The sequence below is a fragment of the Mytilus californianus genome, unplaced genomic scaffold (assembly GCF_021869535.1).
Source record: "Mytilus californianus isolate M0D057914Y unplaced genomic scaffold, xbMytCali1.0.p SCAF_14, whole genome shotgun sequence".
NCBI classification, from domain to species: domain Eukaryota; kingdom Metazoa; phylum Mollusca; class Bivalvia; order Mytilida; family Mytilidae; genus Mytilus; species Mytilus californianus.
In genome coordinates this window covers 32,962,411-32,977,790 of record NW_026262626.1, presented here as the reverse complement: position 1 = coordinate 32,977,790, position 15,380 = coordinate 32,962,411, and the positions used below count along the sequence as shown (strand labels likewise).

General features: G+C 34.1%; 1 protein-coding gene and 1 long non-coding RNA gene across 4 annotated transcripts in view; one reads left to right on the top strand and one right to left on the bottom strand.

The window, feature by feature from the left end:
* LOC127724673 (phosphatidylinositol-binding clathrin assembly protein LAP-like) overlaps window positions 1-15,380 on the top strand; it is a 488,025-nt gene that overhangs the window by 212,658 nt on the left and 259,987 nt on the right. Inside the window, exon 8 of the mRNA XM_052231711.1 lies at window positions 8,716-8,822. Within this exon, the coding sequence (XP_052087671.1) occupies window positions 8,716-8,822 (107 nt within the window). The remainder of the gene's footprint in view (window positions 1-8,715; window positions 8,823-15,380) is intronic.
* Window positions 1-15,380, bottom strand: part of LOC127724764 (uncharacterized) — a 567,962-nt gene that overhangs the window by 387,855 nt on the left and 164,727 nt on the right. The window lies entirely within an intron of this gene.

Here is a 15,380-nt window from a genome sequence, read left to right as displayed (position 1 = left end):
TTCCAAATGTTCAAATGTATGGGTCTCTCTGAAATTGTACTGCAAGGTACCATACCACAAAGGGAAGGCTGGGATTGAATTTGGGGGTAATTCCCTCAAAATTTTAGTAATTAGGGGCCATAAAAGGGCAAAAAACAAGCATTTTTCTAGTTTCAGGACAATAACTTGTGTGTAAGTGTATGGATCTTTATGAAATTGTACTGCAAGGTTCCATATCACAAAGGGAAAGCTGGAATTGAGTTCGGGGGTAATTGCCTGAAACGTTTAGGAATTGGGGGCCAAAAAGGGGCCAAAAATAAGCATTTTTCTAGTTTCAAGACAATAACTTGTGTTCAAGTGTATGGATCTCTCTGAAATTGTACTGCAAGGTACCATACCACAAAGGGAAGGCTGGGATTGAGTTTGGGGGTGATGAATCATAAGGGGGTTCAAAAAATTTGGGGGGGGGGATTTTTTTTTTTCTTTTTTTCCTTTTTTTTTCTTTTAAAATTTTCCATTTTAAGTTGGTTATTTCTGATTTATATTTAAAAGCAAATAATAATGATATGGTAGGAGATACACACCAAACAGGATGTGTAAATTTTTATATGATAAGTATTGTGCAATAGCAAGAAATTTTCAATTGCACAGTATTGCACAATAGCAAGAAATCTTCAATTGCACAGTATTGCGCAATAGCAAGAAATCTTCAATTGCACAGTATTGCGCAATAGCAAGAAATATCCAATAGCACAATATTGCGCAATAGCAAGAAATTGTCAATTGTACAGTATTGCGCAATAGCAAGAAATATTCAATTGCACAGTATTGTGCAAAAGAAGATACTTCTTATAAATTGCTTATTTCTTGATCAATTTCAATGGGGTTTTATTCTTGAATTCTTGGGGTTCTTTAATATGCTTAATATAACCGTGTATTAAGTTTTTGGATTTTGGGCCCCGTTTTTAAATTGGTCCACATTGAGGTCCAAAGGGTCCAAAATTTAACTTTGTTTGATTTCATCAAAAATTGAATTATTGGGGTTCTTTGATATGCCGAATCTAACCGTGTATTTAGATTCTTAATTTTTGGTTCCGTTTTCAAATTGGTCTACATTAAGGTCCAAAGGGTCCAAAATTAAACTTAGTTTGATTTTAACAAAAATTGAATTTTTAGTGTTCTTTGATATGCTGAATCTAAACATGTATTTAGATTTTTGATTATGGGCCGAGTTTTCAAGTTGGTCCAAATCGGGGTCCAAAATTAAACTTTGTTTGATTTCAACAAAAATTGAATATATGGGGTTCTTTGATATGCTGAATCTAACCATGTATTTAGATTTTTGGGCCCCGTTATCAACTTTGTCCACATTGAGGTCAAAAGGGTCCAAAATTAAACTTTGTTTGATTTCATCAAAAATTGATTTCTTGGGGTTCTTTGATATGCTGAATCTAACCATATATTTAGATTTTGGATATTGGACCATAATAGGTGAATGTCCAATTTAAAATTTTTAAGTTCTTAGACCTGTGACATTCATTCTGTGTCAGAAACCTATGCTGTGTCAAATATTTAATCACAATCCAAATGCAAAGCTGTATCAAGCTTGAATGTTGTGTCCATACTTGCCCCAAATGTTCAGGGTTCGACCTCTGCGGTCATATCAAGCTGCGCCCTGCGGAGCATTTTATTGGTTATTATCTTGAATATTATTATAGATAGAGATAAACTGTAAACAGCAATAATGTTCAGCAAAGTATGATCTACAAATAAGTCAACTTGACCAAAATGGTCAGTTGACCCCTTAAGGAGTTATTGCCCTTTATAGTCAATTTTTAACCATTTTTCGTAAATTTTTGTAATCTTTTACAAAAATCTTCTCCTCTGAAACTACTAAGACAAATTTAACCAAAATTGTCCACAATCATCATTAGGGTATCTAGTTTAAAAAATGTGTCCGATGACCCTGCCCGCAAACCAAGATGGCCGACATGGCAAAAAAATAATACATAGGGTAAAATGCAGTTTTTGGCTCATATCTCTGAAACCAAAGCATTTAGAGCAAATCTGATGGTATAAAATTGTTCATTAGGTCAAGATCTATCTGCCCTGAAATTTTCAGACCAATCAGGCAACATGTTGTTGGGTTGCTGCCCCTGAATTGGTAATTTTAAGAAAATTTTGCAGCTTTTGGTTATTATCTTGAATATTATTATAGATAGAGATAAACTGTAAACAGCAATAATGTACAGCAAAGTTAGATCTACAAATAAGTCAACATGACCAAAATTGTCAATTGACCCCTTAAGGAGTTATTGCCCTTTATAGTCAATTTTTTACAATTTTCATAAATTTTGTAAATTTTTGTAAATTTTTACAAAATATTTTCCACTGTAACTACTGGGCCAAGTTCATTATAGATAGAGATAATAGTAAGGAGCAAGAATGTTCAGTAAAGTAAGATCTACAAACTCATCACCATCACCAAAACACAATTTTGTCATGAATCCATCTGTGTCCATTGTTTAATATGCACATAGACCAAGGTGAGCGACACAGGCTCTTTAGAGCCTCTAGTTTATAAATTTCGGATTTACCGTTTCCAAGTTTTGGAGTTTTATTCATTAAAAAAGGGGGGATTTTCCAGTTTTCTGACAATAACTCAAAAAATATTTCACCAATTTACATGAAACTTTTGTGAATTGTTCATATCTATTGAAGGAGCTCCCTTTTGTTTTTTTTTATAAATTTTGGATTTACCGTTTCCGAGATTTGGGGTTTTATTCATTAAAAAAGGAAAAGGGGGGGGGGGGGGGGGGGATTTTCCAGTTTTCAGACAATAACTTAAAAACAATTTCACCAATTTGCAAAAAACTTTGGTGAATTGTTTATTTCTATTGACATGAGCTCCCTTTTGATTTTTATAAATTTTTTTATTTTTTTTTTAACTCTAGTTTTGATCCATCTATCAAAAAATATTTATTACAAACATTATCTACCAATCAGAAGAGCACAGGACTTCAGTTTTGTACTTTCTAGAAAGCTCTCCCCCAAATGGGCGGTCCCTGATGTCATATATTTATTTACTGAATTTGTCCCTGTAAGGGACTATTTAACTTCTTTTCCTACTTTTTTTGTAATAATCATTCATAAAGGCTAAACTTGTAAAGATAGCGGAAAATTTATACTACAGCCCATACTGCAGCCAATGTATATTTGGTATATAAAGTTGCACTTTGACTGTTTTTAAATGAATGGTGTAAAATACTATGCTTAATAAATATGAATTGTTTTCTGTGTTTGCTTTGACCAGTATTGCATGTACATCTAGGAACTAAAGTCTTGATGTACTCTTAGTTAAATTTTGCCTTATATGGAAGTTTTTTATTAAATACCCTGAAAAATACCACTAAAAGACTTTTCAAAGGCTTTTTAAGCAGTTTCATACCATAAAAAACAACAATTTTGTTTCATTTTACTAAATCTGTGTTTTAATTACTTGTAAAGTTCACAAAATGTCATTGACAACCACTCTGCAGAAATTCCTGTTACCCCAACATCAGGATGGTTTCTTTGCCAAAACTAGACGGCCAAAACTGAAGTAGAAAAAAGTGCCAAATTTGAAAAAAATAAGATTGGTTATGACCAAACTTTGCATTTGGAACATAAAAGTAACAATTTAGAATATTAAAAGCAATTATTTAACATAGCAGTCCAATTACAAACATTTCAACACTAGTTTTATAGATGAAGGGTATGTAATCATGAAAAGTTGTCTAGTATATTTTTGTTACTTAAAGAAACGCAATGAATTATGTAAAAATAAATGAAAATCTTCATACAGTCAGATTATTGGAGTGTTAAAATACTTGAAAAGTGCTTATTTACAACTTGATCTACAACTTAACATGGGGAACACAGATAAAAAAAAATACACTATGTCAAAGGGAGGTAATTCTGATTTTCAATATTATTAGGAGAAATATGTGCAAAATGTGATGTAAAATGGGGAGAATATTTATGCTTTTCATTAATATCATAACTCTCAAGTGTAATTTCTATTGTTTTTTTCAATCTGGACTCAAAACTGATTTTTTACCATATGCCCATGCTTCCTACCACAGTACACTCAGTGCATTCTGGATTGCCGCAGCTAAACATAGAAATTTGTATAAAAAACATCTTTAACTGGTTCCAAAAGGCTTCCATTGCATTAATATTTACAGGAAATTTACAGGAAATAAGTTTTGTGATTATTGTGTGGCCTTGAACAAGTACAGTGACAGAGTGCATATTTTCCTATAGGGGTAAATTCAGTAAAAAATCTCCCATTGACTTTAATGCTAATCCATGTCTTGAATTAAATTTATACCTGATTTACCTTTAGAAATTGGAAGCTTTCATATATCATTCATGAAAGTACAAATGTAGACTTATCTTTTGCAACAATAAAAACATAGGGTCATGCCGCATTTTTGGGCATTCACATGGCCTTGTTTACAAACACTGTAGATTCGCACTTAATTCCTTTACTGACCCCCATTACTTTTCAACCCTGTAGTAAAAAAATTTAGTATATTCAGCATTCATTTTTTAATTTTTTTTTTAACTCTAGTTTTGATCCATCTATCAAAAAATATTTATTACAAACGTTATCTACCAATCAGATTTGCACAGGACTTCAGTATTGTACAGAAAGCTCTCCCCCAAATGGGCGGTCCCTGATGACGTATATTTATTTACTGAATTTATCCCTAAAGTAATGATTTAGTCTATGAGAAGTCCTATGGGAAATACATACAAATGTCTTCTTTTAGAGAACCACTGAATGGAATGAAACAAAACATGGCATGAATGTTCCTTGTGAGGTGCTGACCAAGTGTTGTTACTTTGCAGTCGTTCCATCATCCAAGATGGCCGCCAGCGGGGAACTTAGTTTAACATAGAATCCTTTGGGAAATACATACAAATGTCTTCTTTTAGAGAACCACTGAATGGAATGAAACCAAACATGGCATGAATGTTCCTTATGAGGTGCTGACCAAGTGTTGTTACTTTGCAGTCGGTCCATCATCCAAGATGGCTGACAGTGGGGAACTTAGTTTAACATAGGACCCTATGGGAAATACATACAAATGTCTTCTTTTAGAGAACCAGTGAATGAAACCAAACATGGCATGAATGTTCCTTATGAGGTGCTGACCAAGTGTTGTTACTTTGCAGCCGATCCATCATCCAAGATGGCCGCCAGTGGGTGACTTAGTTTAACATAGGACCTTATGGGAAATACATACAAATGTCTTCTTTTAGAGAACCACTGAATGGAATGAAACCAAACATGGCATGAATGTTCCTTATGAGGTGGTGACCAAATGTTGTTACTTTGCAGTTTGTCCATCATCCAAGATGGCCGCCAGCGGGGGACTTAGTTTAACATAGGACCTTATGGGAAATACATACAAATGTCTTCTCTTAGAGAACCACTGAATGGAATGGAACCAAACATGGCATGAATGTTCCTTATGAGGTGTTGACCAAGTGTTGTTTCTTTGCAGCCGATCCATCATCCAAGATGGCCGCTAGAGGGGGACTTAGTTTAACATAGGACCTTATGGGAAATACATACATATAAGGACATCATTCGTAAATTTAGCTCAACATGCAGACTTCTTATACGTTCAGGTATTTCACATCCAATTTTTATGGAAATATTCTTTATAAAGCACAAAAATGTCAGTATTCACCTCTGAAGCTAACAAAACCTTTAAATAGACTTATTAAGAAGGGATATAGTTACGATACTGTTGTCAGGTCATTAAAGATTGCATATTTTGACGTTAATATTGATTCACTTATAGGGTCTTTGCATCGGCACTAAACACATTTATTTAAAAACCAGTTGTTGGCATGACACGGGTTATGTTCTTCTCATATATGTTATGATAGTATGATACTAAACCCCTAACGGGAAGGATTGTGCCTGATATTCATATGATGAAGACATAATCTTTCAATCAGTTTAATTGAAGTCTGGAGCTGGCATGTCAGTTAACTGCTAGTAGTCTGTTGTTATTTATGTATTATTGTCATTTTGTTTATTTTCTTTGGTTACATCTTCTGACATCAGACTCGGACTTCTCTTGAACTGAATTTTAATGTGCGTATTGTTATGCGTTTACTTTTCTACATTGGCTAGAGGTATAGGGGGAGGGTTGAGATCTCATAAACATGTTTAACCCCGCCGCATTTTTGCGCCTGTCCCAAGTCAGGAGCCTCTATAGCTAGCCTTTGTTAGTCTTGTATTATTTTTAATTTTAGTTTCTTGTGTACAATTTGGAGTTTAGTATGGCGTTCATTATCACTGAACTAGTATATATATTTGTTAAGGGGCCAGCTGAAGGACGCCTCCGGGTGCTGGAATTTCTCGCTGCATTGAAGACCTGTTGGTGACCTTCTGCTGTTGTCTGTTCTATGGTCGGGTTGTTGTCTCTTTGACACATTCCCCATTTCAATTCTCAATTTTAAATGTCTTCTTTTAGAGAACCACTGAATTGAATAAAACCAAACATGGCATGAATGTTCATTATGAGGTGCTGACCAAGTGTTGTTACTTTGCAGTCAGTCCATCATCCAAGATGGCCACCAAGGGGGGACTTAGTTTAACATAGGACCCTATGGGAAATACATACAAATGTCTTCTTTTAGAGTACCACTGAATGGAATGAAACCAAACTTGGCATGAATGTTCCTTATGAGGTTTTGACCAAGTGTTACTACTTTGTTGCCGATTGACTGTTCAAGATGGCCACCAGGATATTTGATTAAATAAGGGGACCAATAGTAAACCAAATTTGGCCTCAATCATTATTTGGGTGTCTGTTATGATTTTTTGCATCTTTACATGATTTCTAAAACCAAAGTAGAGTCAGGTGAGCGACACAGGCTCTTGAGAGCCTCTAGTTATTAAATTACAGGACCAATATTAAACCAAATTTGGCCTCACTCATTATTAGGGTATCTGTTATGATTTTAATCTATTTTTTTACATGATTTCCAAAACCAAAGTAGAATCAGGTGAGCGACACAGGCTCTTGAGAGCCTCTAGTTTTTATTATGCCCCCGCCGTAGGGGAGGGGGCGTTAAGTTTTACCCTTGTCCATCTGTACGTCTGTACGTCCCAAAATTGGTTTCCGTTCTCTAACTTAAGTTTGCCTTGTCCAAATGTTATGAAACTTATACACAATGCTTATTATCACAAAATACAGATCAAGTTTGCATTTTGGTAGTGTCACTCTAACCGTTCTAAAGTTATGCCCCTTTATAAATGGAAAAATTACAAAACTTTTAGTTTCCGTTCTCTAACTTAAGTTGCCTCAACCAAATGTTATGAAACTTATACACAATGCTTTTTACCACAAAATACATATCAAGTTGAATTTTGGTTTCGTCACTTTAATCATTATCAAGTTATGCCCCTTTATAAATTTAAAAATTGCAAAATTTTTAGTTTCTGTTCTGTAACTTAAATTTGTCCCAACCAAACATTATGAGACCAATTACCACAAAACTCAGATCAAGTACAAATTTGGGTAGCGTCACTTTAATCGTTCTTGAGTTATGTCCCTTTATAATGTTGTATGCAAGCGGGGGCATCATCTGTGTCCATGGGGACACATCTCCATTTATTAAAGGATATATTTCATTACATTTCATTGTGTAGATAAAGTTGTTGACATTGATAGATAAGTTGCAGATATTAGTTTGTGACAAATGAAAGATATAAAGTTTGATTACACTAAGTGTTTTTAAGATAACAAACATGTGCATGGTAATTATCAATCACAATTACAATTTGAGTGACACATTTATCTGAAAATTTTGTGTTTCTTAAGTGTGTTTGATGATAAGCTCTGTAGGACGGTATAAATATAGTTTGAAATTCACTGTTCATTATTAGACATTTTGATTTTTCTTTTCTTTGGTAAATTGTTTGAAGAATTTTGTGGGAGGTTTGTTTGTTTTTCTGTATAAACTAATTATACGACCGCAAAAATTAAAATTTTTTTTTCTGAATGCTATATATATATATATTTTTGATGAAGCAAACTCCTTTAAAACTAAGCTTATATTGTCTATTAATAAACATATAATTAGATTTCTGATTTTGGGCCCAGTTTTCAAGTTGGTCCAAATCAGGGTCCAAATTATACTGTGTGTTTGATTTCAACATAAATTGAATATATATAGGGTTCTTTGAAATGCTGAATCTAAACCTGTATTTATTTTCATTATTAATTAGATAATACCACATTGAGGTCCAAAAGTTCCTAAATTAAACTTATGTTTGATTTCATCAAAGATTGAATTCTATGGGTTCTTTGATATGCTGATTCTAACAATGTACTTAGATTTTGGATATTGGATCATTATAGGTAAATGTCCAATTTCAAATTGTTCAGTTCTTTGACCACATTCATTTTGTGTCACAAACCAATTCTCTGTCAAATATTCAATCACAATCCAAATTCAGAGCTGTTTTAAGCTTAAATGTTGTGTCCATACTTGCTCAACTGTTCAGGGTTCGACCTCTGCAGGAAAATTCTGTTTGCTGTCACTCTGACAGCCTCTTGTTTTATGTAGTAGTTTACATTGTAAATGTAAAATTGGCCTGAATTCACAGAACCAACTATGTTTTGATATATTTAATATAAATGTGTGCTATCTTTTTTTTTCCAGAGAAGTACTTTGATATGAACAAAAAACAATGTAAAGATGGATTAGAATGTTATAAAAGATTCCTAGTGCGAATGGATAAAGTTGGAGAATTCCTGAAAGTTGCAGAGGTATTTTTTGAGGTCATATAATTTGGTATGAAGTTGTCGTCGTCGTCCAAAACATTTGGTTTCCAGACAATAATTTGAGTATAAGTGTATGGATCTCTATGAAATTGTACCACAAGGTTCCATACCACAAAAGGAAGGTTGGGATTGGTTTTTATACGGGACATATTATGGTATACCGTTGTCTATCCGTCTCTCCGTCTGTCTGTCGTTTACATGTCCGACAATAACTCAAAAACGCTTGAACCAATTCGCATGAAACTTTGGTGAATTGTTTTTATCTATTGACGTGAGCTCCCTTTCATTTTTTATAAATTTAAGATTTTAAGTTTCCGAGTTTTAGGTTTTGACGCCCTCGTCGTAGTGGAGGGGGCATTAAGTTTTACCCTTGTCCTTCTGTACCTCTGTCCGTCCGTAGGTATGTCCCAAAATTTGTTTCCGTTCTCTAACTTTGGTTTGCCTCAACCAAATGTGATGAAACTTATGTACAATGCTAATTACCACAAAACACAGATCAAGTTTGAATTTTGGTAGTGTCACTTTTACCGTTCTAGAGTTATGCTGAATTTTTCCTTTCTGTTCTCTAACTTAAGTTTGCCCCAACTAATTGTTATGAAACTTATAAACCATGCTTATTACCACAAAATTCAGATCAAGTACAATTTGGGTAGCATCACTTTTACAGTTCTTGAGTAATATCCCTTCATAATGTTATATGTAAGCGGGGGCATCATCTGTGTCTCATGGACACATTCCCCATTTTTTTCATTAAAAATGGGGGATTTTTCAGTTTTCGGACAATAACTCAAATACACTTTCACCAATTTGCAAGAAACTTTGGAGAATTGTTTATATCTATTGCCATGAGCTCCTTTCGATTTTTATAAATTTTAGATTTTACTTCTCTGAGTTATGGGGTTTTATTCATTAAAAAAAGGGGGTGTTTTCCAGTTTTCGGACAATAACTCAAAAATGCTTTCAGCAGTTTTCATGAAACTTTGGTGAATTGTTTATATCTATTGACGTAAGCTCCCTTTCGATTTTTATAAATTTTAGATTTTATGTTTCGGAGTTATGTGATTATATTCATAAAAAAGGGGATATTTTTCAGTTTTCGGTCAATGCTTTGAGCAGTTATCATGAAACTTTGGTGACTGGTTTATATCTATTAAGATAACCTCCCTTTAGTTTTTCATGAATTTCTGATATGACATTGAGAAGTTATTGAACTTTATTCTTTGAATATGGAAGATAAAGGTCAAATTAAGAAATGTCATATGCCTTGAAAACCTTAATAGATAAAGAAAATGTGACAGAGTCAAGATCTTAAAAAAATCAAGATCCACCTGCCATAAAGGAGTATGTTCAATAAGGCCCTAAAATGATCCCTATTTCTAACTAAAATTTCAAATTAGTATTTATTGACCAATATTACAATGAATCATAATTAAAAATAATGACTAGTTAGGAAATTTATCTTTTGGTTGAAAATTTACACATTAGCCTTCTTTCATGACGTTACAAATAGCACACATTTTGGTTTTCCACAAAACTTGAATAAAACAGGTTAATGAATCCATTGATTTTTATACGAAAAAAATTTGCGTTCGTATATTGCTGTCATGTCGTCGTCGTTCGACATTTGGTTTCCTAACAATAACTTTTTATACGACCGCAAAAAAATTTTTGTGGTTGTATAATGGTATGACGTTGGCGTCGTCATCCTGCGTCGTCGTCGTCGTCGTCCGGCGTCGTCCGAAGACACTTGGTTTTCGCACTTTAACTTTAGTTTAAGCGAATGGATCTTTATGAAATTTTACCACAAGGTTCAATACCACAAAAGGAAGGTTGGGATTGATTTTGGGGGTTATGGTTATAACAGTAAAGGAATTAGGGGCCAAAAATAAGCATTTTTGTAACTTCCAGACATAACTTGTGTGTTAGTGTATGGATCTCTCTGACATTGTACCACAAGGTTCCATATCACTAAAGGAATGCTGGGATTGATTTTGGGGGTAATTGCCTCCAAATTTTAGGAATTAGGGGCCAAAAAAGGGGCAAAAAACAAGCATTTTTCTAGTTTCATGACAATAACTTGTGTGTAAGTGTATGGATCTTTCTGAAATTGTACTACAAGGTTTCATATCACAAAGGGAAAGCTGGGTTTGAGTTTGGGGGTAATTGCCCTAAATGTTTAGGAATTTGGGGCCAAAAAACACATTTTTTTCTAGTTTCCAGACAATAACTTGTGTTCAAGTGTATGGATCTCTCTGAAATTGTACTGCAAGGTACCATACCACAAAGGGAAGGCTGGGATTGAGTTTGGGGGTGATGAATCATAATGGGGGTTCAAAAAATTTTGGGGGGGGATTTATTTTTTTTTCCTTTTTTTCTTTTTTTCCTTTTTTGTTTCTTTTAAAATTTTCCATTTTAAGTTGGTTATTTCTGATTTATATTTAAAATCAAATAATAATGATATGGTAGGAGATACACACCAAACAGGATGTGTAAATTATTATATAATAAGTATTGTACAATAGCAAGAAATTTTCAATTGCACAGTATTGCACAATAGCAAGAAATCTTCAATTGCACAGTATTGCGCAATAGCAAGAAATCTTCAATTGCACAGTATTGCGCAATAGCAAGAAATATCCAATAGCACAATATTGCGCAATAGCAAGAAATTGTCAATTGTACAGTATTGCGCAATAGCAAGAAATATTTAATTGCACAGGATTGTGCAAAAGAAGATACTTCGTATAAATTGCTTATTTCTTGACCAATTTCAATGGGGTTTTATTCTTGATTTCATGGGGTTCTTTAATATGCTGAATCTAACCGTGTATTTAGTTTTTGGATTTTGGGCCCCGTTTTTAAATTGGTCCACATTGAGGTCCAAAGGGTCCAAAGTTAAACTTTGTTTGATTTCATCAAAAATTGAATTATTGGGGTTCTTTGATATGCCGAATCTAACCGTGTATTTAGATTCTTAATTTTTGGTTCCGTTTTCAAATTGGTCTGCATTAAGGTCCAAAGGGTCCAAAATTAAACTTAGTTTGATTTTAACAAAAATTGAATTCTTAGGGTTCTTTGATATGCTGAATCTAAACATGTATTTAGATTTTTGATTATGGGCCCAGTTTTCAAGTTGGTCCAAATCGGGGTCCAAAATTAAACTTTGTTTGATTTCAACAAAAATTGAATATATGGGGTTCTTTGATATGCTGAATCTAACCATGTATTTAGATTTTTGATTTTTGGGCCCCGTTATCAACTTTGTCCACATTGAGGTCAAAAGGGTCCAAAATTAAACTTTGTTTGATTTCAACAAAAATTGAATACATGGGGTTCTTTGATATGCTGAATCTAACCATGTATTTAGATTTTTGATTTTTGGGCCCCGTTATCAACTTTGTCCACATTGAGGTCAAAAGAGTCCAAAATTAAACTTTGTTTGATTTCATCAAAAATTGAATTATTGGGGTTCTTTGATATGCCGAATCTAACCGTGTATTTAGATTCTTAATTTTTGGTTCCGTTTTCAAATTGGTCTACATTAAGGTCCAAAGGGTCCAAAATTAAACTTAGTTTGATTTTAACAAAAATTGAATTCTTAGGGTTCTTTGATATGCTGAATCTAAACATGTATTTAGATTTTTGATTATGGGCCCAGTTTTCAAGTTGGTCCAAATCGGGGTCCAAAATTAAACTTTGTTTGATTTCAACAAAAATTGAATATATGGGGTTCTTTGATATGCTGAATCTAACCATGTATTTAGATTTTGGATATTGGACCATAATAGGTGAATGTCCAATTTAAAATTTTTAAGTTCTTAGACCACATTCAATCTGTGTTAGAAACCTATGCTGTGTCAAATATTTAATCACAATCCAAATCCAAAGCTGTATCAAGCTTGAATGTTGTGTCCATACTTCCCCCAACTGTTCAGGGTTCGACCTCTGCGGTCGTATCAAGCTGCGCCCTGCGGAGCATTTTATTCTCTATGAAATTTAACACAAGGTTCAATAGCACAAAAGGAAGGTTGGGATTGATTTTGGAGGTTATGGTCCCAACTGTTTAGGAATTAGGGGCAAAAAGGGGCCAAAAAAGGCATTTTTCTAGTTTCCGGACAATAACTTGTGTATAAGCGTATGGATCTCTATTAAATTGTACCACAAGGTATCATACCTCAAAGGAGAGGTTGGAATTGACTTTGGGGATTATGGCCCAAACCGTTCAGGAATTAGGGGCAAAAAAAAGGAGGGAAAAACAAGGTTATTGTCGAGCCTGCGACTTTTGTCGCAGAAAGCTCGACATAGGGATAGTGATCCGGCGGCTACGGCGGCGGCTGCGGCGTCGTTAGCTATCTTCTTAAAAGCTTTATATTTTAGAAGGTGGAAGACCTGGATGCTTCATACTTTGTATATGGATGCCTCATGTTACGAAGTTTCCGTCAGTTACATGTCCAATGTCCTTGACCTCATTTTCATGGTTCAGTGACTACTTGAAAAAAAAGTTAACATTTTTTGTAATGTTAAATTCTCTCTTATTATAAGTAGTAGGATAACTATATTTTGTATGTGCTTACCTTGCAAGGTCCTCATGCCCGTCAGACAGTTTTCACTTGACCTCGACCTCATTTCATGGATCAGTGAACAAGGTTAAGTTTTGGTGGTCAAGTCCATATCTCAGATACTATAAGCAATAGGTCTAGTATATTCGGTGTATGGAAGGACTGTAAGGTGTACATGTCCAACTGGCAGGTGTCATCTGACCTTGACCTCGTTTTCATGGTTCAGTGGTCAAAGTTAAGTTTTTGAGTTATGGTCTTTTTTTCTAATACTATATGCCATAGGTCAACTATATTTGGTGTATGGAAATATTTTATGATCTATATGTCAGTCACGCAGGTTTTATATGACCTTGACCTCATTTTCACGGTTCATTGCTCAGTGTTAAGCTTTTGTGTTTTGGTCTGTTTTTCTTAAACTATAAGCAATAGGTCAACTATATTTGTTATATGGAAGAATTGTTAACTGTACATGTCTGCCTGGCACGGTTCATCTGACCTTGACCTCATTTTTATGGTTCATTGGTCAATGTTTAGTTTTCTTGGTTAATGTTAAGTTTATGTGACAGTTGTAATAAAGCTTTATATTTAGGACTATCAACATAATATAAATGATTAGTAAAGAAGGTGAGACATTTCAGCGTGTGCACTCTTGTTCTGGTTAATGGACAATTACTTAAGTATTAGTCTATGGATCTTTGAAATTGAAACACAAGGTTCCATAAAGGGAAAACTGGGTTTGACTTTGGGGGTTATGGCTCAAACAGTTCAGGAATAAGGGGCAAAAAGGGGCGAGGGAGGGGGGGAGGATCAAGGTTTTTATAGGCCCGTTTACGGGACGTATTATGGTATACCGTTGTCCGTCTGTCCGTCTATCTGTCTGTCCGTCCGTCTGTCCGTCCGTCGTCAACATGTCGGACATTAACTCAAAAATGCTTTAACCAATTTGCATAAAACTTTGGTGAATTGTTTATATCTATTGACATGAGCTCCCTTTCGTTTTTTATAAAATTTAGGTTTTACGTTTCCAAGTTATGGGGTTTTATTCATTAAAAAAAGGGGGATTTTCCAGTTTTCGAACAATAAGTCAAGAATGCTTTCACCAACTTGCAAGAAATTGTGGTGAATTGTTTATATCTATTGACATGAGCTCCCTTTGGATTTTTGTAAATTTAAGATTTTACGTTTCCAAGTTGCAGGGTTTTATTCATAAAAAAAGGGGGGATTTTCCAGTTTTCGGACAAAAACTCAAAAATGCTTTCAGCAATTCTTATGAAACTTTGGTGAATTATTTGTATGTATTGATGTAAGCTCCCTTTAGAATTTTATAAATTTTACATTTTACATTTCTGAGTTATGGGGTTTTATTCATTAAAAAAAGGGGTGATTTTCCAGTTTTTTGACAATAACTCAAAAATGCTGTCACCAATTCTCATGAAACTTTGGTGAATTGTTTATATCTATGGATGTAAGCTCCCTTTTTATTTTCATAAATTTCTAATATGACATTGAGAATTTATTTAACTTTATTTGTTTATAGTCTGACAACAGATTTACTAAGTATTGCACAACAGCAAGAAATCTTTAATTGAATATAAATTCAATTCATATAACCAATTTCAAGTTCTTTGACTACATTTATTCAGAAACCTATAATATGTCAAATATTTAATTACAATCCAAATTCAGACCTGAATCAAGCTTGAATATTGTGTCCATTTTTGCCCCAACTATTCAGGGTTGGACCTCTGCGGGCGTATCTAGCTGCGCTCAGCAAAGCAGTTTATTCTGGTTTCCGGACAAATACTTAAGTATAGGTCAAAGGATCTCTTTGAAATTGTACCATAAGGTTCCATACCACACAGAAGGTTGGGGTGAATTTTGTGGGTTGTGGCTTTAATCGTTAAGAAACTAGAGGCCAAATAGGGGCCAAAAACAAGACTTTTCTAATACTGTCTAAGCTGGTTCTAACATAAATTATTTCTGA